Source organism: Myxocyprinus asiaticus, chromosome 44 (assembly GCF_019703515.2).
Source record: "Myxocyprinus asiaticus isolate MX2 ecotype Aquarium Trade chromosome 44, UBuf_Myxa_2, whole genome shotgun sequence".
NCBI lineage: Eukaryota > Metazoa > Chordata > Actinopteri > Cypriniformes > Catostomidae > Myxocyprinus > Myxocyprinus asiaticus.
In genome coordinates this window covers 15,995,392-16,015,087 of record NC_059387.1, presented here as the reverse complement: position 1 = coordinate 16,015,087, position 19,696 = coordinate 15,995,392, and the positions used below count along the sequence as shown (strand labels likewise).

General features: G+C 38.7%; 2 protein-coding genes across 5 annotated transcripts; one reads left to right on the top strand and one right to left on the bottom strand.

Annotated features, from left to right (window-relative positions):
• The first annotated feature begins 212 nt into the window (after window positions 1-212).
• Window positions 213-11,509, top strand: LOC127434412 (transmembrane 9 superfamily member 1-like). Of its 4 annotated transcripts, none has more exons than XR_007896033.1 (10): window positions 213-616; window positions 1,755-1,975; window positions 2,379-2,510; window positions 2,897-3,019; window positions 5,020-5,378; window positions 6,263-6,417; window positions 6,738-6,923; window positions 8,032-8,305; window positions 9,218-9,432; window positions 10,194-10,342. XR_007896033.1 is itself a non-coding variant. In XM_051687140.1 (10 exons), exons 3-10 carry the CDS (start codon window positions 1,763-1,765, stop codon window positions 10,585-10,587), a joined length of 1,836 nt encoding a protein of 611 aa, XP_051543100.1. In that variant the 5' UTR covers window positions 213-616; window positions 1,398-1,563; window positions 1,755-1,762; the 3' UTR covers window positions 10,588-11,509. The 4 variants fall into 4 exon arrangements, 3 of the variants coding, with proteins under 3 accessions (XP_051543100.1, XP_051543099.1, XP_051543101.1); XM_051687140.1 differs by lacking the exon at window positions 9,218-9,432 and adding an exon at window positions 1,398-1,563 and having other exon boundaries at window positions 10,194-11,509; XM_051687141.1 differs by lacking the exon at window positions 9,218-9,432 and having other exon boundaries at window positions 238-331; window positions 417-616; window positions 10,194-11,509.
• Window positions 11,510-11,653: 144 nt separating this feature from the next.
• LOC127434413 (homeobox protein Nkx-3.2-like) lies at window positions 11,654-19,049 on the bottom strand. The gene is made up of 4 exons (XM_051687142.1): window positions 17,266-19,049; window positions 14,310-14,671; window positions 14,051-14,167; window positions 11,654-13,817 (listed from the first exon to the last, which is right to left on the bottom strand). Exons 1-4 carry the CDS (start codon window positions 17,675-17,677, stop codon window positions 13,500-13,502), a joined length of 1,209 nt encoding a protein of 402 aa, XP_051543102.1. The 5' UTR covers window positions 17,678-19,049; the 3' UTR covers window positions 11,654-13,499.
• Window positions 19,050-19,696: the final 647 nt, after the last annotated feature.

Below are 19,696 nucleotides of genomic sequence, written 5' to 3'. Positions count from 1 at the left end.
ATATAAAATGAATAAAAAAATATATAAAAAATAAATATATTTTGAAAAACGTAAGCCATTTTACAGTTTTTTACGGTTTTATGGTTCAGTTCTAAAATATGTTAAAATAGTTTCCATGTAAATCTTAAGGCCATTATAAGAAAATATAAAGGCTTTTTGTGATATTCTCATATCGATCGATTAGAAGCGATTAGTCAAGGCTGGAGAGACCTCAGTGAAAGCGAGTGAATGACAGATTGGCTGGTGCTGTTTTCTAGGACTTCGAACGGATGCAAAATATTTTATTTGATTGAACCTGAACTTAAAGATGTGCATTACATATATAAGAAGGGTAAAAAGCTGAAGCAGGCGCAGATGTTATGTTGTAGTCCCGCCCACCCCGGAAAAGTCCAAATGAAGATATTTTTGTTTTTAAGGTGACGTGGATTCGTCTGTAGTGCTGCTGCTCGCCACCTTCCTCAGTTTCTTCGCTTAAAAACAAAGATCGGATTCTCCCTGCGCATCCTTCCCAGCAATGTCCAGATATGATACTACACACACATGCGCGCGTGTTGTTGACTGGATTTTGAAAAGAAGGCAGCGATTCTGAGGAATCCGAGGAAAGCATATGAAACAGGTTTGGTGCATTTCTCTGATGCGGAAGTATTCGAAGCAAGACTTCAAAGTACCTCGATTTGTTTCTCATTTGTGCTTGCGATATGAACGCGGGATCAGTCTGTTGACCCTGTCTAAACTGATCTGAATGAATCTAGGGGAGGACAGAAGGAATATTGGTGCAGTCTTGAGATTTGGACTGTCCAGAAGATCTGAATTGGTTCCAGTCATTTTGTTTTGTCGCATAGCTTTGAATTATAGTTCATTCATTTACATATCGATATCATTATCCAGTTACAATAAATATGTAGATGTTTTGTTTCTGTATTAAAGTCGTGCATTATGAATGCGAGTAATTCAAAACATAGAGATTTTAGTAAAAAATGTATATGAATGTGTTAGTGCTTATTTCAGAAATGTATTTCACCATTTTGCCTTCACTAGTTTTTAAATGGTCTTGCGGTGTAACAAATGCATTTTTAAAAGTACAAATTGTCCATGTAGTCTCTTAATTAATATGATCATAACAACAGAATGTATCATTTCAAAAACAATTAGCAAAAAGCTGTTTAAAATAGGTTTAAATGGAGTGTACCAAGTCAAAACGCAAGACATGTCAACTTATCAAAATGTAACTACCCAAGCCATTAATAATAATTATGTGAATGTTAAAGTTGTTTGCACAGTTGTTGACTAGTGCAATACACAAACAGAAGGGATAGTTCACCCAAAAATGACAATTCTCTAATCATTTACTCACCCTCATGCAATCCCAATTGTGTATGACTTTCTTTCTTCAGCAGAACACAAATCAAGATTTCTTGAAGAATATCTCAGCTCTGTAGCTCCTCACAATGCAAGTGAATGATGATCAGACCTTTGTAACTCCAAAAATCACATAAAGGAAACATAAAAGTAATCCATAATACTCCAGTGTTTAAATCCATATCTACAGAAGCGATATAATAGGTGTGGGTGAGAAACAGAACAATATTTAAGTCCTTTTTTACTCTAAATCTCCACTTTCACTTTTACTTCTGAAAGTCACATGTGGCGCCTGTTTAGTTTCACTTTCACATCTGAGAATAAGAGAATTACATTTTTTATGTGAACTAACCCTTTAAGTTTCCCTTTAACTATCTTGATTTGCTGTCCTACAGGTGTTGTCATGACAACGAGACTGGAATGTTCAGGCCCGCGTGTCGCTGGTCGATCCATGAGTCTCTGTGTGCTGGTTCTATGCTTGCTGCCTCACTTTGGATGGGCAGTCAGTTACAAACAAGGAGATCCAGTGATCCTTTATGTTAATAAAGTTGGTCCATATCACAACCCCCAGGAAACCTATCACTATTACACTCTGCCAGTATGTAGACCTAAAGAGGTGAGTGTGCTTTACAAGATTAAAATACTATGAATGATATGTTGTATTAAAGTGATGGTTTAAACAGAAATGAAAATTCTGCCATTGTTTACCCAGCATGATGATGTTTCAAACTCATATGACATTCTATCTTCTGACGAACACACACACACACACACACACACACACACACACACACACACACACACACAAATGTTAGAAAGAAAATCTTAGCCACCATTTGTGTTCCATGCAAGAAAGAAAATCAAATGGGTTTGGAACAACATGAGAGTATTTTAATTTTTGGGTGAACTATCTCTCTAAGTTTTCAATTGTATGTCAGTGGTATGTTGACATATTAGTGTAAAATGCTTATGTTCTTATATGTTCTGAGTTTATGACCTGAGTTTTGATGTGTTTGCAGGTCCGTCATAAACCCTTGAGTCTGGGAGAGGTGTTGGATGGAGATCGTATGGCAGAATCTCTTTATAACATCCGCTTCGGGGAAAACGCTGAGCGACGGACACTGTGCAAGCTCACTCTCTCTGAGAAAGAGGTACTGTTTCACTAGTGCAATCATATTCAAGGTATACAATTGGGAAATAAATTGTAAACTTGCTTAGGGCCTGAAAGATGTTTTGCGGTGCAGTTTGTTTGAGTCAGTGAATTATTTGTCACACTCTGTGGCAGACATAATCCATCTTGCTCCGGCAGAGATACCATCCTGTGGAGTTCAGTTCCAACTCTAATCAAACATATCTGAACCAGCTAGTCATGGTTTTCAGGTTCAATTGAAAATAACAGTGATGGGTGTGATCCAGCAGTGTTGCAAGTAAACTGCAGGAAGGCTGATCTTCAGTAGTAGGATTAGTTGAATGTCATGCCATTGCAGGGGAAATGGAATTACTTCAGAAGTCTTCTATTTTATCTGTGAAATTACAGGTGGACCAGTTACGAGAGGCGGTTGAGGAGCTGTATTACTTTGAGTTCGTCCTAGATGACATTCCCATCTGGGGTTTCGTAGGATACATGGAAGAGAGTGGATTCCTGCCTCATAGCCACAAGGTCTTTTTCTATGCCTCTGTCACACACAAATTTACATGAACCCCTTTTTGTTTTTGCACTTTCAAAATTATTTCAAACTTAAATATATATTATCTCTTAAATATATATTTATAACTTAAATATAGTGGGCCCTAAAAAGTATTTGGATGCTTAAGCCACTTTTCAAAATGAATTAATGTCATTGGCATGTATATAAATGAAATGGAGCACAAGCACACTTTTCAAGCAAAACAAAAATAGTTTTTGCTGGGTTTTACATTTTAAAATGATAGATAATCTGTTCAAAATGAAGACTAAGTATTTAAACACTTTCTAGTTGTTAAACATCAGTGGAACAGGCCCACAGTTAATGTGATGAACTACTACACCTGTGGTTACTCTGCATGGAAACCTGTGTGTACTTGAGGAGAAATTTACTCAGGCATCCACTAAAAACAACATTGGTAACAGCTGGTTAAAAATCATTGCAAAAAGAGCTTAGATGCTACTTAGTTTTAAATTTTGTTACCTAATCCGTGAATGTTATCAATTAAAGAGATAGGGATAAACAAATTCTCTCATCATTTGCTCACCCTCATGCCATCCCAGATGTGTATGACTTCTTTCTTCTGCTGAACACAAACAAAGATTTGTAGAAGAATATTTCACCTTTGTAGGTCCATAGTATGCAAGTGAATGGTGGCCAGAACTTTGAAGGTCCAAAAATCCCATAAATTCAGTATAAAAGTGATCCATAAAATTCCAGTGGTTAAATCCATGTCTTCTGAAGTGACATAATAGGTGTGGGTGTGAAACAGATCAATATTTAATCTTTTTTTTTTTTTTTTACTATCAATTGCTGTGTCTTGTTTCGAAGGCTGCATGCTAGCTAGGACGCGTCCTTTGAAGGCAGCGGTATACCGAGCGTCCTCCTTAAAACAAGCCTCGTTTAAACGAGACGGCTTTCGTAGGACAAACGGAAACAGAACTTATCATGGTTGCAATGACAGCACGCCACTCTTTAACAGGCACGAGTGCTTTGAGTGAGAAGGGAACAAAGTCCCTTTGGAAAGGAGGGTATGAGGTACATTTTTGGAGAGTTATAATGATGTAGATAGAAAAGAAAATAGATTTTACAGGTGTACTTTTAGTTTATAATACTTCATTTTCATTATATATTACTATAATTATACATATTATATACTCTGCACCCATCTACTGAGGTTCTTCAGCTTGGGAATTAACATTACTTGCGTTTGAACATCATATTTATGGGCAAATTGGCGTCATTTTTTTTTAGACATTTCCGTTGAAGCAAAGAATTGCGGGTTGTGTGTCCACGAAGGATACACCTCATGCATCCTCCGAATTCCCGTGAAAGAAGGTCGCATTCAAAGTGTCCTACTCGCTTTTCTGAAACGAGACAGCCTCGATGACATATGCAGCCAACAAATGCGAGCTCTGAAGGACACAGCCTTCGAAACGAGACACAGCTTCTGTCCACTTTCACTTCCACGTTCTGCTTCTTTTGTTTTTTGGCGATTCGCTTTCTTCATGCATATCGCCACCTACTGGTTGGGGATAGTCAAAGGTGAAGATTTATAGTAAATAAAGGACTTAAATATTGATCTGTTTCTCACCCACCTCTATCATATCGCTTCTGAAGACATGGATTTAAACACTACAGTCTTATGGATTACTTTTATGCTGACTATGGGATTTTTGAACCTTCAAAATTTTGGCCAGTTGCATTGTATGGACCTACAGAGCTGAGATATTCTTCTCAAAATCTTCATTTGTGTTCTGCAAAGAAAGTAAGTCATACACATCTGGGATGGCATCAGGGTGAGTACTTTTTGGGGCTACTGTGTAGCTCCTTAGTCCTGGCCTTTTTTAGTTTAACATGAATGCAGGTTGCTTTATACTGTTTGACTACTTTATAGTATTTGTCTATGTGTCCTAAAATGTTGAAAAATGTGTCTGAGTCACAGTTATCTTCACTCAAACTGTTTGCACTTCAGGTGGGGTTGTGGACCCACTTGGACTTCAACATAGAGTACAACGGTGACTCTGTGATCTTTGCCAATGTGTCTGTGAAGGACGTGAAACCAGTGCCATTAGAGGAAGGTGGGGCAGGGGCAGGCCATGGTGCTGTTGGTGGCAGTGGTGGATTATCGGTCACCCACACCTACAGTGTGCGCTGGTTTGAGACCTCGTTGCCCCACTCACGCCGGGCGGTACGCCTTAGAGACTATTCCTTTTTTCCTAAGACTCTGGAGATCCATTGGCTGTCCATCATTAACTCTCTGGTGCTGGTGGTGCTTCTGCTGGGCTTCGTCATCATCATTCTCATGAGGGTGCTGAAGAATGATTTTGCCAGGTGAGGAGCATTCAGAAGTGACATTTTTGAGAGTGATCTTTTGGTGGTTGCTCACTTGTATGGTAATTCTCACAAGTAAGTTGGATGATTAAATAATTGCAATTAATGAACAAATAATTCATATAATTGTAATGCATGTTTATCAAGCTGGTTGGGATGCTTATACAAACAGAGCAATGTTTCGAAAGCACAACAGTGTTACACTTTTCGAGGGAATCAACCTACAAATGGCTTACTTATAGTTGTCTCTGCATAATGACCTGGAGAGAATCAATTAAAGGTGGAATTTTTGGCAGGTTTTCATTTACTCATGGTGAATAAAAATACTGTATGCTTAATTAAATTGTAATTTAATTATATTCTGAAATAAATGTCATGTTTAATGAACATACAGTTAGCAGCCCAGGTGGTACACCTGGGTGCACATGTTTGCATTCGTCATCTGTAACATGTGTTTTTGTTGTTCTCTGAGCAACAACTGCACAAAAACAAGTCACCAGGAGACGTCATTTAATGAGTCTGGGATTCTGTAGCTGAATGGAGTGTGCTGTGTTTAAACATTGCATTAGATGCCTGACTTTTGCTTTCATTTGCAAGCAGTTTTCATTGAACAAGATAATGGAGTCTCTAGGACTGAAGAAAAATGTAAACGGTGAACAGAGTTAAATGATTTATGACACTTGTGTATAACGCTTGCCCTTTCTTCTCTGTTGATTTTATATGTCATGCAAGGCTCTCATAGCATTTCAGGTGAAAGCAATGAAACTGATGGTATTTGACCCACATTCATGATCAATACCATCAGAGTCAGCATCTGTTACACCGAAATCATGAACAGAATGAAAGGTGAACTGACTGAATGCTGCCACTGTCTGTTCCTGCAGGTATAATGTGGAGGAGGATGGGGGCTGTGATGACCTAGATCAGGGGGATAATGGCTGGAAAATCATCCACACAGATGTATTTCGCTTCCCACCATATAAGAGCCTGCTGTGTGCGATATTAGGGGTCGGTGCGCAGTTTTTGACTCTGGCCACAGGTGCGAAAATCTGCATTAAAGACAAATTTTTTGAAAATTCAAAAGAACAAGGCACGAGAGTGTTTCGCTTTTTATTTTGTTTTGTTTGCGGTTTCTGTTTTAGTTTCGTTTTGTTTTGTTTCGTTTTCTTTTCGGTTTGTTTCTTGTTTTGTTTTTGTTGTTGATTTGTCAATATTGCAAGTAAACCAACCATGCCAAATTGAAAAGAGAAAGAGAAGTAGCTGAGAACAGGGTTGAAGAATAGAGTTGCCGATAGTAAGAATTTGGCCTTCAGATTACTCTTAACCCTTGGTCCATTGGATCTTTTCTTGTTGCTTTAGGAATCATCATCATGGCACTTCTGGGAATGTTTAATGTCCATCGTCATGGTGCCATAAACTCGGCAGCGATTGTATTGTACGCTCTGACCAGCTGTGTGTCAGGTTACTGTTCCTGCAGCTTCTACACACAGATTCAGGGCCAGCGCTGGGTCTGGAACATTATCCTCACTTCTGTGCTATTCTCTGGTGAGACGCTACAGTCTTCTATTGGGAAAGTATATCTGTACATATAGCGAGTGTATATACCATGCATATTTTCAGAATTGCCTATTCTGAATAAATAGTGTGTATAGGATGTGACATTTTCTCTATGCACGGAATACGTGTCCGACCTACTGCATCTGCTCCTTTCCAGTCTGACAAATGACCTGGAAGCAATATCAACCACAATTTTTTTGACTCATATGACTCGTGATTTGATTGGACTGCCAGAAGTTAAAGGAATATTCCGGTTTCAATCCAAGTTAAGCTCAATCGACAGCATTTGTGGCACAATGCTGATTACCACAAAAAATTATTTGCATTTTCTTTTAAAAAAAGGAAAGAGTGAGGTTGCAGTGAGGCACTTACAATGGAAGTGAATAGGGCCCATTTCTGGAGGGTTTAAACGCAGAAATGTGAAGCTTATAATTTTATAAAAGCACTTACATTAATTGTTCTGTTAAAACGTATGTATTATTTGAGCTGTAAGGTTGTTTTAATCGATTTAAAAGTTATTAATCGATGTTATCACATTAAAATCATGTTAACACATATTGTTTACATCTTGTGGCTATACTTTTGAAACAGTGAGTATTTGTATGTTTACGGATTGGCCCCATTCACTTCAGTTGTAAGTGCCACACTGTAACCCAGATTTTTACTTATTTTAAAGAAATAGAGGGGCAAGTCAAAATTCATTTTTGTGGTAATAAATATTATGCCACAAATGCTGTCAATTGAGCTTAACTTGTATTGAACCCGGAATATTCCTTTAAGACATTTTTACACTAAAATGAATTAAAAATGTAAAATTACCTAATTTATTTCCAAAATGATAACTGGATGGCCACTCACTGACTTAAACATAAGTCATGTGACAACATTGTAACATTCTATTGTTTGAAACGTTTATAGTTGCTTACTGCATACTGTTTCACATACTATTTTTAGAAAACGGTAGACTGTATATATGCAGCATATACAATGCAGTACGCTTATATTCCATTCCAGATAAAGCCCCTGTCATAGTTATGAATACAAAGTATTGAAACAAATATGATTAACTGACATTTCTCTTCCTTCACCCTTCTAGCTCCTCTCTTTTTCACCTGGAGTGTGGTGAACTCTGTTCATTGGTGGAGCGGATCGACTCAAGCCCTGCCTGCCACTACGGTGCTTCTGTTGCTAGGAGCCTGGGTGCTGGTGGGCTTCCCCCTCACTGTCATCGGTGGAATCGTTGGAAAGAACAGAGTAGGCAACTTCCAGGCCCCGTGTCGCACGCGCAACATACCCCGCCAGATCCCCAAGCAGCCCTGGTACAAACATACGGCCGTGCACATGGCCATCGGAGGGTTCCTGCCGTTCAGGTGATTGTACACAATTGTACACATCTCGCACCTGTTGCATATTTGTATATATTAAATATTTTTTTAATATTTACAAATGGATATTTTGAATTAATTTTTGCTAATTTGACCATGCTTCAGCTATCAATACGAGTGTGTTGTTGAATATGTGTTACTCTCAGCTAGATTTAAAGGAACAGTTCACATGAAAATGATAGTTCTCTCATCATTTGCTCACTCTCAAGCCATTCCAGATGTGTATGACTTTCTTTCATCTGCAGAATACAAATTATTTTTTTTTTACAAGAATCTCTCAGCTCTGTAGGTCCATTCAATGCAAGTCAACTGGGTCCAATACTTTGAAGCTCCTAAAGCACATAAAGGCAGCATAGAAGTAATCCATAAGACTCCAGTGGTTAAATCCATGTGTTCTGAAGTGATATGATAGGTGTGGGTGAGAAACAGAATAAAATGTAAGTCTACTTTCTCTGCTAAGAGTTGTATTTATTTTATTTTTGGCGATTTACATTCTTCATGCATCTTGCTGCCTACTGGGCAGGGAGGAAAATTAATTGTAAAAAAGGACTTAAATATTGATCTGTTTCTCACCCACACCTATCATATTGCTTCTGAAGATATGGATGTAACCACTGGAGTCTTATGGATTACTTTTATGCTGCCTTTGTGCTTGTTTGAGCTTCAGAGTTTTGGACCCTGTTGACTTGCATTGAATGGACTGACAGAGCTGAGATATTCTTCTATAAATCTTCCGTTGTGTTTAGCAGAAGAAAGTCACACCCATCTGGGATGACATGAGGGTGAGTAACTGCTGAATGAATTTTCATTTTTGGGTGACCTATTCCTTTAATATAGCTACATATGCACATTCGATAAGCTTCCAGAGTGCTGGTAAAGGTGTTTTTTGCTTTAAAGGTTTTAAGGTGTTTACACATTGCCAGCAGCAGTATCACCCTGTAGCTCAAGACCGGTTGCCCACTGAAGCTAAACAGGCTTGAGCCTGGTCAGTACCTGGATGGGAGACCTCTTGGGGAAAACTAAGGTTGCTGCTGGAAGAGGTATTAGTGAGGCCAGCAGGGGGTGCTCACACTGCGGTCTGTGTTGGTCCTAACGCCCCAGTGTGATGACGGGTACTCTATACTGTAAAAAGGCATCATCCTTTGGATGGGATGTTAAACTGAAGTCCTGACATTAAAAAATCCCAGGGCACTTCTCATAAAGAGTAGTGGGGTAACCCTGGTGTCCTGGCCAAATTCCCCCCATTGGCCCTCATCATTCATGGCCTCCTAATAATCCCAATCCATGAATTGACTCTATCACTCCGCTCTCTCCTCTCCACAAATAGCTGGTTTGTGGTGAGGGTACTGGCACACTATGGCTGCCGTTGCATCGTCCAGGTGGATGCTGCACACTTGTTGTGGTTGAGGAGAGTCCCCTATTCACTTTGAGTGTAGTGTCAGAAAAGCGTTATATAAATGTAACGTTAATTCATTAATTCATAACTTTACATGCTGTTGGCTTATGAAGCATAATTGTGTTAACTTGTGCGTGTAAACGCATTTAATGGCCGTTCTTCATGAAACACAAGCAGAACGAATTATTGTGCAAGTCATTCATATATATTTGTATGTAGATTGTCTCACTGAATTGAATGTGATGATTCATTTAAGAATAGTTTTTTGTACGATGTACACAGGTATTTGCTCTGCTCATGTTTCATGAATAAGGCCCAATGTGGGAAACATGATATTATACAAAGTCTAGAATAATGCAAATGATTGGCAGCAGTGGTGGGTGTGACTGTGCCGTTGGAGCCAGACATTTCTCCATTGTCTAGAATTATCACTCTTTATCTCCCTCCCCATCTAATCTTCTCATCTCATCTTTGCAGTGCCATCTCAGTAGAACTTTACTACATCTTTGCCACCGTGTGGGGTCGTGAGCACTACACTCTCTATGGCATCCTGCTGTGTGTCTTTGCCATCCTGCTCTCCGTGGGCGCCTGCATCTCTGTGGCCCTCACCTACTTCCTGCTCTCAGGCGAGGACTATCGCTGGTGGTGGCGAAGTGTTCTGAGCACCGGCTCCACCGGCATCTTTATAATGGTTTACTCTGTCTTCTACTACCACAATCGCTCTAACATGAGCGGCCTTGTACAGAGCGTGGAATTCTTCGGATATTCCTTGCTTACCGCGTTTGTTTTCTCACTCATGATGGGAACGGTCTCCTTCTGGGCTTCTCTGGCTTTTATCTGTTATATCTACCGTAGCCTTAAGATGGACTAATGGGTGGAAGCTGATCACTTCCTCTCAACTGCCCCAAATGGGAAAGATCAAGAGACTCATGGACCAAGTACTCACGGAGCCCTGCATGTGCAGGTTTTGTGATGACTTATATTAAACTATCAAACTGTTTCTGATGCCAATTTAAAGGGCGAGTTCACCCAGAATGATAATTCTGTCATAATTTACTCACCATATGTTGTTCCAACCCATATGGCTTGCTTTCTTGCATAGAGCACAAAAGAAGACACTTCCAATGTCTCTTTTTCATACAGTACAATAAAAGTGGATGAGGAACAGTGGCTTGGAATTCTGCTGGGAACTACCTTTGTATGTTACAATAGAAAGTTATACAGGTTTAGAATGACATGAGGGTGAGTAAATGATGACAGCATTTTCATAGTTGAGTGCACTATCCCTTTAATAGGGAACAGGGAACAGTGACTGACAAAAGACTAATTTAATATTTTATTTTCCTCACCATCACCCTAATACTTAAAATGCACACATATATATAGTTGCCAGATAAAATACCTGAGTATTTGAGACTCATATGAATGGATTTCCTGAGCTGGAAACCATTGCATTCTTTAAATATGTTGCCTACAATGTATCCAAGCCCAAAAAGACTTGGATCTTCTTAGATTTTGTTCAAGAATATTGTGAATCCAAAAACGATTACATGTAAAATTCAAATATTTAGGGTAGAGGTAGATGATATATCAGTTTTACCGATTAATCGGTGCTGATAGTTGCTTTTTGGAACTATCATTATCTGCAAAAATCTATGACGATAGTTGCTGATAGTTTTTTCGTCATTTCAAAATAAGAGTCACCGGTGTGTTTCAGGCTTGTTTATACTTAAGTCCCGCGTTATGCACCAAATTTAACCAAATCAAAACAATAAACCGTATCTGGGATTTTATTCATTTTGGACTCTTTTTCTGTGCCTGCCATAGTAAGATTTTTTTTTTTTTGACATTCTATAAATCAGTTTTAATAACTATCGGCCAATTAATAGGTTATCGGCCTTTCCCACCACCTTAGTTATCGGTATTGGCAAAATCTACTATTGGTCGACCTTTAATTGTGGGGGAAGGGCAGGAATCAGAGGCCTTAATAAGTAGTCTTGTTCACCAGATCATTGAGGACACAAAGCACTTATACTGCAGGGCGAATTTACTGAAGATGAATATAGGTCGATGTCGGATTATGGAAGGGAAATATATTTGGGGTAAAGATGTCATTGTGTGCAATGTACACATTTTTGACCATAAGAGCATACTGAAGGACAATTTTAATGAGCGAGCAGCTAAAGAAATTAAGATTCGTTTTCAAAGTCTCAAACTGTGATCAGTTAAATTGTAAATATATGTTTTCAATAGTCATTTTATTACAGTAAGAGAAATAAATGTGGGTGAAAAGCAACAATGGTTGTTTATATTATCAATGTGTGAAACCTAAAATGGCAAAATGATAATTCAAAGTTCATGGTCATGCGCACCATGCTTTTTGGCCCCATATTCTCATATACTTTGTATATTCAACCAAGTGTAAATTCTGTCATTTAATATCCCTCATGTGGTTCCAAACCCATATGTCTCTCTGCCAACACAGGAGATGCTAGGCAGAATGACAGCCGCAGTCTCACTTTCATTGTATGGAAAAAGATACAATGAAAGTGAATGGTGACTGAGGCAGTCAGTCCCCAACATTCTGCCCAAGATCTTTAAAAAAAAAATAAATAAATTAAAAAAAAAAGAAGCTATACAGGGTTTGGAAGAACAGGAGCTGGAAGAACAAGAGTGTGATTTGGTATTAACTATCCTTAAAGAACTGTTTGGGTCTGTTCAGGACAGCATACAAGCATACTGCTCTTACTATTGGAGTATATGCAGTATCTACAGTAGCATGTACTATGCAGTGTGCAAATTCATTGTATCCATACAAGTTCCACATGACCTAGATTCAGCAAAATTAACATTCAAAGAGATTACAATGTGGAACACCGTACCACATAGTTTGAAACATTTATTGCAGAATAATGTCTAAAGTTTCACTTGGTATTTTTAAATTAAATGCGTCACATACAGGTATTCCGCTCTTAAAATGAGCTTTTTGTCTCTCAACACCTATGCTATTCATGAAAGAGAAAGCTGAATAGCAGTTTAGGCTAATGTTGTAGATAATGCATCCTTTCAAATCTTGCCCATAGTTAACCAGTTTAAATTCTAGTTACATTTATGGCAATAAATCCCAAATGAAACTAAATCATCTGAAAGCAGTATGCAAAGAATTACCCACATCAGGCATAAGTTTAGGAACATCAGATAAAACATTTATTTCTCAACCCCATGTCTCAAAGACTAGTTTGTGTGGGCAAGAGTACTTTGAGTGGAAATAACAACTTGGAAATTGTTGTTCCATTAGGACAGACCATGTACAGGCAAGTGAAGACTCCTACATACAAGCAAATACACAAATGTAGCATTGATCACATTAAGCAGTGAAAACAGGGAATGAAATAGAACAAAACACAGTGCAGTACAGATAACCTTATCCAGTACACATCAGATGCAGACCAGTGCCTTGCATACAAATTCATGGAACTCAATTGACAAAATCAACTTGTCTTGGCTAATCAAAAAAAGGTAAAAGCACCTGGAAGAACAAGGGAGCTAGATATTAAATACTCTGAAAGGTACATTGAAGTTATAAAAATAGATCTCCGGTAAGTTGAAACATGTCTCACTTGGCCACCATGTACCAACTTATGACATCACTGCCTAAAAAAATCCATTGGCTAACAGTTTGCTAAAAAAAAAATATTTACAAGTATGGTTAACATCATATGCTGTGTGGCTGAAGAACAGAAATGTACACAATCAGCCAGAACCACACAGCAAAGTCATTCCTTACGTTGACCAGTGGGTGGTGCTAGGGACGGCTGGCATTGGAGTAGAACGACTTCCTTTGCTCACTGTATTGCTGCCATCATTGATGCTGCCGTTGACACAGGCCTGCATGTAGCTAGTAGGGTTGGGGAACTCATTGTGCGTCACAGCTGGGGGCAGAGGCCAGTTTCCTGGGGGTCTCGTGGTGACCTGGGAAGGAGAGCGTGGCTGTGGATAGCTGGGGTAGAAGGGCGTTTTTGGAGGACTCTTAAAAATGGCCTCTCTCAACTGAGGGTTACTGTAGTGATCTTGGTTTGGTAGGGGGGTATCACTCTGAAACTAGAGAAATGTGTGTGAGAATGTGCCAATGACATACCAGGTAAGTTAAAGTTCACCATTTGTCTATTGTATCATTGTGCCTTTAAGACATTAAACTATTGAAATGCCTCCTCTGTAGGTGACAATTATGCTCTGTGTCCAAACTGATTAGTCCTTGCTACCAACAAGAAAGAACAAGCAACAGTGTGGATGTTATGAACCATAATAGATCAAAAGAATGATCCCATGCTTACCAGAGAGTGAGGAGCTGGTGTGTTGGGCATGCCATTGACGTATCTCTCGGTCATCCAACTGCCATCTCTTTGGTGCCTCTTGAGTTTCATCCTGCGGTTCTGGAACCAAGTTTTCACCTTTGAAGAAAATAAATTATACTAGCATACAGGTGGTTTTAAAGCAAACAGACATGGATTAAAACTCACAAAACGCCTCAAGTTTTTCATTTCATTGAGTGTTTAATGCTTTAGATTTTTCTACAGATTAATTTTTGCCAACCTGTTTGTATGTTAGTCCTGTCGATCCAGCAAGAGTTTTCATCTCTGCAGGAGTCAGGTATCTCTGGGCATTGAACCGGTGGACAAGAGCATTCATTTGCTCCTCAGAAAAGGCAGCGCGGGTCTTGCGGGGTTGGATTGAAGGTTGCGTTGAAGATGTACTCACCACAGACACTGGAGGTAAACCATCCATACCCAGATTCAAACTTGCTGGCTTCTCTCCCACCACAGACTGAGAGTTTGAGACAAGTTCTCTCCCATCAGGACTGCCGCTGTCAGTTTCGTAGTCCTGATCCCTCCAGGAAGGGAGATTCAGGTTGGTCAGAGTGGCCCCTTCTCGACTGCTCCCAGAACTCCAAGAATCTACATAAATCACGACAGAAGCTCTGGTGAGGAAAGAATGAGTAACAAGCAAAACTCCTATTCCACATTTGGTAGGTTTAGCAAATCTGTACCTCAGCAACTTTTACAGCTCCTACAAAATACTACATTTTTATATCTGCTTATATTAGGAATCAATCAAAACACACAAGTGTCCCAGTAGCTCTTTCCAATCTAGTTATACCTTCTAATTATATAGTCAGGGTTCCCACATTGTTCGACCAGTGAATTTCCATGACAATTCCAGTTCCCCACTGGAACAATTTGTAGCCAATTATATTTTAGAGCTGAACAGAGAGAAAAAAAAATAAGATAAAAATCACTATAAAAATGTTTGACTTAAAATTCTTCATTCAGTAGGGCTAGGTAAAATGTGATTCCCCAAGTCACGATTTTCATTTGAACAATCCCTTTCACAATTCCAAATATCCCAAGATCAGACTTTTACTCTTAACGTTTACAGTTTCGGTTGTATTGATTAGCCTATATCTGATAAATCACATTTGAAATAAATGTAATATGGCTCAATTTATGTTTTTAATCAATGTTTTTTAATGTACTAAAGTTAAAAAGGTTCCTTGTATAATTTACAGCATTAGCTTAAAAAAAAAAAAAAAAAAAGTATACGCAAGCAGAACGAATTTAAAAAAAAAAGAAATTAAACCATATCGGAATTCAAATTGTATCGACTAGAGAGCTTGTTAACAAGAATCAAAAATCGCACCGGGATATCTGTATTGATAGCCAGCAATATTTTCCAGCCCTGAAAATAAATTCAATACAATTCCCTGATATTTCCAGTTTGTACATCAGAGAGTAGAACCATTTATATTATAGCACCTTTTGTTTATAATTATGAAATATATTATTTAAAAAAAATTACAGTTGAAGTCAGAAGTTTACATACACTTAGGTTGAAATCATTAAAACTCATTTAACCATCCACAGATTTCATATTAGCAAACTACAGTTTTGGAAAGTCGTTTAGGACATCTACTTTGTGCATGACATGAGTAATTTATCCAACAATTGTTTATAGACAGATTGTTTCACTTTTAATTGACTATCACAATTCCAGTGGGTCAGAAGTTTACATCAAGTTAACTGTGCCTTTAAGCAGCTTGGAAAATTCCAGAAAATGAGGTCATGCCTTTAGACAATTAGCTTCTGATAGGAGGTGTACTGAATTGGAGGTGTAACTGTGGATGTATTTTAAGGCCTACCTTCAAACTCCGTGCCTCTTTGCTTGACATCATGGGAAAGTGAAAAGAAATCAGCCAAGACCTCAAAACAAAATTGTGGGATCTCCCCAATGATGAACCAGACTTGTGAGCAATTTCCAAATGCCTGAAGGTACATCTGTACAAACAATAGTACGCAAGTATATACACCATGGGACCACACTGCCATCATACCACTCAGGAAGGAGATGCATTCCGTCTCCTGGAGATGAACATAGTTTGGTGCGAAAAGTGCAAATCAATCCCAGAACACCAGCAAAGGACCTTGTGAAGATGCTGGAGGAAACAGGTAGACAAGTATCTATATCAACAGTAAAACGAGTCCTATATCGACATAACCTGAAAGGCTGCTCAGCAAGGAAGACACTGCTCCAAAACCACCATAAAAAATCCAGACTACAGTCTGCAAGTGCACATAGGGACAAAGATCTTACTTTTTGGAGAAATGTCCTCTGGTCTGATGAAACAAAAATTGAACTTTTTGGCCATATTGACCATTGTAATGTTTGGAGGAAAAGGGGTGAGGCTTGCAAGCTGAAGAACACTATCCCAACCATGAAGTATGGGGGTGGCAGCATAATGTTGTGAGGTGTTTTGCTGCAGGAGGGATTGGTGCACTTCACAAAATAGATGGCATCATGAGGAAGGAAAATGTGTACATACTGAAGCAACATCAAGACGTCAGCCATGAAGTTAAAGCTTGGTCACAAATGGGTCTTCCAAATGGACAATGACCCTAAGCATACATCCAAAGTTGTGGCAAAATGGCTTAAGGACAACAAAGTCAATGTATTGGAGTGGCCATCACAAAGCCCTTACTTCAAGCTGAAGAACTGAAAAGCATGTGCGAGCAAGGAGGCCTTCAAACCTGACTCGGTTACACCAGTTCTGTCTGGAGGAATGGGCCAAAATTCCAGCAACTTATTGTGAGAAGCTTGTGGAAGGCTACCCAAAACGTTTGGCCCAAGTTAAACAATATAAAAGGCAATGCTACCAAATACTAACAAAGTGTATGTAAACATCTGCCTCACTGGGAATGTGATGAGACATTCTTATTCATATTCTGACATTTCACATTCTTAAAGTAGTGATCCTAACTGACCTAAGACAGGGAATGTTTTCTACAATTAAATGTCAGGAATTGAGTTTAAATGTATTTGGCTATGGTGTATGTAAACTTCTGACTTCAACTGTATGCATACGTGTTCCAGCACATCTTGTAATGCAAGCTACATTTATTCTTTAAGTCAAACCACTCGCGAAAACAAAATCATTTCTACGAGGTCCAATTTTCACTAATAGTGTACGCTTGTTGTTAGATGAGGATTAGCCTACCTGGCGTATGGGCCTCTGAATCGCTTGGTGTATCGCTCCCGGCCTGCTCTGCATCTTTCGCCTTCGGGTCGACCTCAGTCTTGTTATAGGACAGGAACAATCGCCCGTTCTGCGTGTGGCTCGGGTAGTGCCCATAATTGCTGGCAGCGGTGTTCTCCGGACTCCAGGGTGGCGACTGCTGTGCGGCTTGAGCGGAGTAGAAGCTCGCTGTGACCCCGCCGGCGTGAGTGTATGCGGCCTCGGTCCAGCTCAGATTCGGCTGGCCGTGTTCAGACCCCTGCGGGTACACGAACCCGTATGCATACGCATGATAAGAAGGGTTTAAATTGTAATTTACTGGCATTTTCCAATCCGCCATACCCTCGTTTGATGTGTCTGGTGAGCGCTGAACAGAAAGTTGATAAACTTGCATATATCTTGGACTTTACTGACCTAATTCAGCACACCCTGTGACAAAACACCCAAAGGGCTCCACTACGCTCCAAACAAGCTTTCAGCAAACGCTCTTCAACTCATAATTACATAGTCAGACCCCCGTAACATGACCTAAAAAGGGGTGAGTGGGGAACCTGATTTATGAAGCCAGGTGAGTGGGTGTGGGTTGGGTGGAGCTGGAACGAGATGCTCGGACCAATCAGATGCATCTTTTGAAAGTGGAAGACGCTCATTGGGGCTGATGGGAACTACACCCTCATTCCACATTTACCTGAGCCAGGTACCTACTGTTTTCAGGAATACTTTTATATTAAAGAAAATGTAAAAATTTGATGAAGAATCAAATAAATAATAAGGCTAATGAAAATTAAATTAAAGGGAAAAATTAAAACATAAAATTCAAAATCAAAAGACTTGGGTTAAAAGTGGATCATTTAATTATATAAAAACAGTGAACGAATTAATTTTTACATCCAATATCAGCTACATATTAGAGCTTAACATCTGGTAACTGTCATAGCAGTTTAATGAGTCAGCAGTGTATGTAATTACATATTTTAAGACAAGTTGTATGTGGGGGGGTTCAAAAGTATGAATTAATAATATTAATTAGTCATTTGATTTAACCCATGATATTTACGTGTTGGTGACAATATACAGTAAGGTTTAGATTATTGAACGATTATTTAAATTTTACAACCTTAAATAGGCTAAATTTTTACAGATCCTTTTTACCCCTATAAACTACTGTGTCTTAATATGTTTTGCAAAGTTTCTTTCAGAGGAGGAAAAAGCTCACCAATCATTTCTTCAGACTAGCATGATCAATCCTACAAAAGTAAAGCAAAATCCCATGTGGACAAGTTCACTCAAAAGTGCTCCAATCTAAACCTATGTAACTTTTAAAATGTTTGTGTTTGTGATTTTTTTTTTTTTTTTACTGATTGGGCTAATGTTTAAATGCCTTAAGCAGGGCTGCCTTAGAATTACCATCTCAATGGGTGTGTTTTAGTCCACCCTGTCTGCTGTATTAAAATGGAAATATTTCTGTATGAGGTGTAAACGAGATAATGATATGCCTATGAGGTGATTTTATGGGACAGAGTTTATGTGTTTATGGGACAGAGGTGTGAAAGGGTGGGGAGGTGGTCGCAGCATTACATCTTTTGGCCTTGTTTTCAAATCACCAATGAAAATGTAAAAAAATATGTTGCTCCTTGAATTTAATTTGCATGTCCAATTGTTACATTTTCCATGTGCCTGTACTTTGCCATGATGGTGTTTTAAATCAAGTTTAATTACAGCATTATGCTTCATTTATTTTTTATTTATTAAGTGATTTATCTTAGTGTTATTACTATTTACCATGTAATGTTTTATTTTATTAAATGCAAAAAAGACAAATTTAAGGACTTTAATTGTTAAAAGTGTGCTCAGTATTTTTTTTTCATAAGTCGTCTTGAATTTGCACTGACACAGAGGGTCATAGACCCAGCATCATTTAAACGCAATAGTTTTTAGTTACTAATGCTTCTGTAGAAATTCACTCTTCACAGTCAGTCAGGATTCATTTAATCTTTAAGTGAATGTATCCAATAACAGTGTGGTTACTGAGGTTAAGCAGTACATTTCCGGCTGGTCATGTGATACTAACATGGCAGCCCCCATGAGGGGACCCTCTCCATGTAGAATAAAACAGATTTTGTAAGGTTAATGATATGACTGCCTGGAGTCTTTATCTCATGTGAGCACTCATGATTTTATATATACTGTATGTTTCAAAATTACAGTTCTTTTCTTTAGAAGTAAAACTTTTTAATAAGGAAAATGAACTTTAAAAAGGAAGTAGAAGTGTGTACTTTTTGGCTTATTTTTCAGTAGTGCGTTGTTGATTTTCAATGATGATGATGATGATAATGGTTGTTTTTCATCTGTGCAGTGAATCTGTTTCCAATGGAGATTCAAATGCAAATAACTAGTTAGCACCTCATCATCT

Coding starts and splice junctions, on each gene's coding strand:
- LOC127434413 (XM_051687142.1), bottom strand. CDS start 17,677: ATGCAAGTTTATCAACTTTCTGTTCAGCGCTCACCAGACACATCAAAC. Junction 14,168..14,309: donor CAGGACTAACATACAAACAG/GTTGGCAAAAAT, acceptor TTTTCTTCAAAG/GTGAAAACTTGGTTCCAGAA. Junction 13,818..14,050: donor CACCAGCTCCTCACTCTCTG/GTAAGCATGGGA, acceptor ACATTTCTCTAG/TTTCAGAGTGATACCCCCCT.
- LOC127434412 (XM_051687139.1), top strand. CDS start 1,763: ATGACAACGAGACTGGAATGTTCAGGCCCGCGTGTCGCTGGTCGATCC. Junction 2,511..2,896: donor TCACTCTCTCTGAGAAAGAG/GTACTGTTTCAC, acceptor GTGAAATTACAG/GTGGACCAGTTACGAGAGGC. Junction 5,379..6,262: donor CTGAAGAATGATTTTGCCAG/GTGAGGAGCATT, acceptor CTGTTCCTGCAG/GTATAATGTGGAGGAGGATG.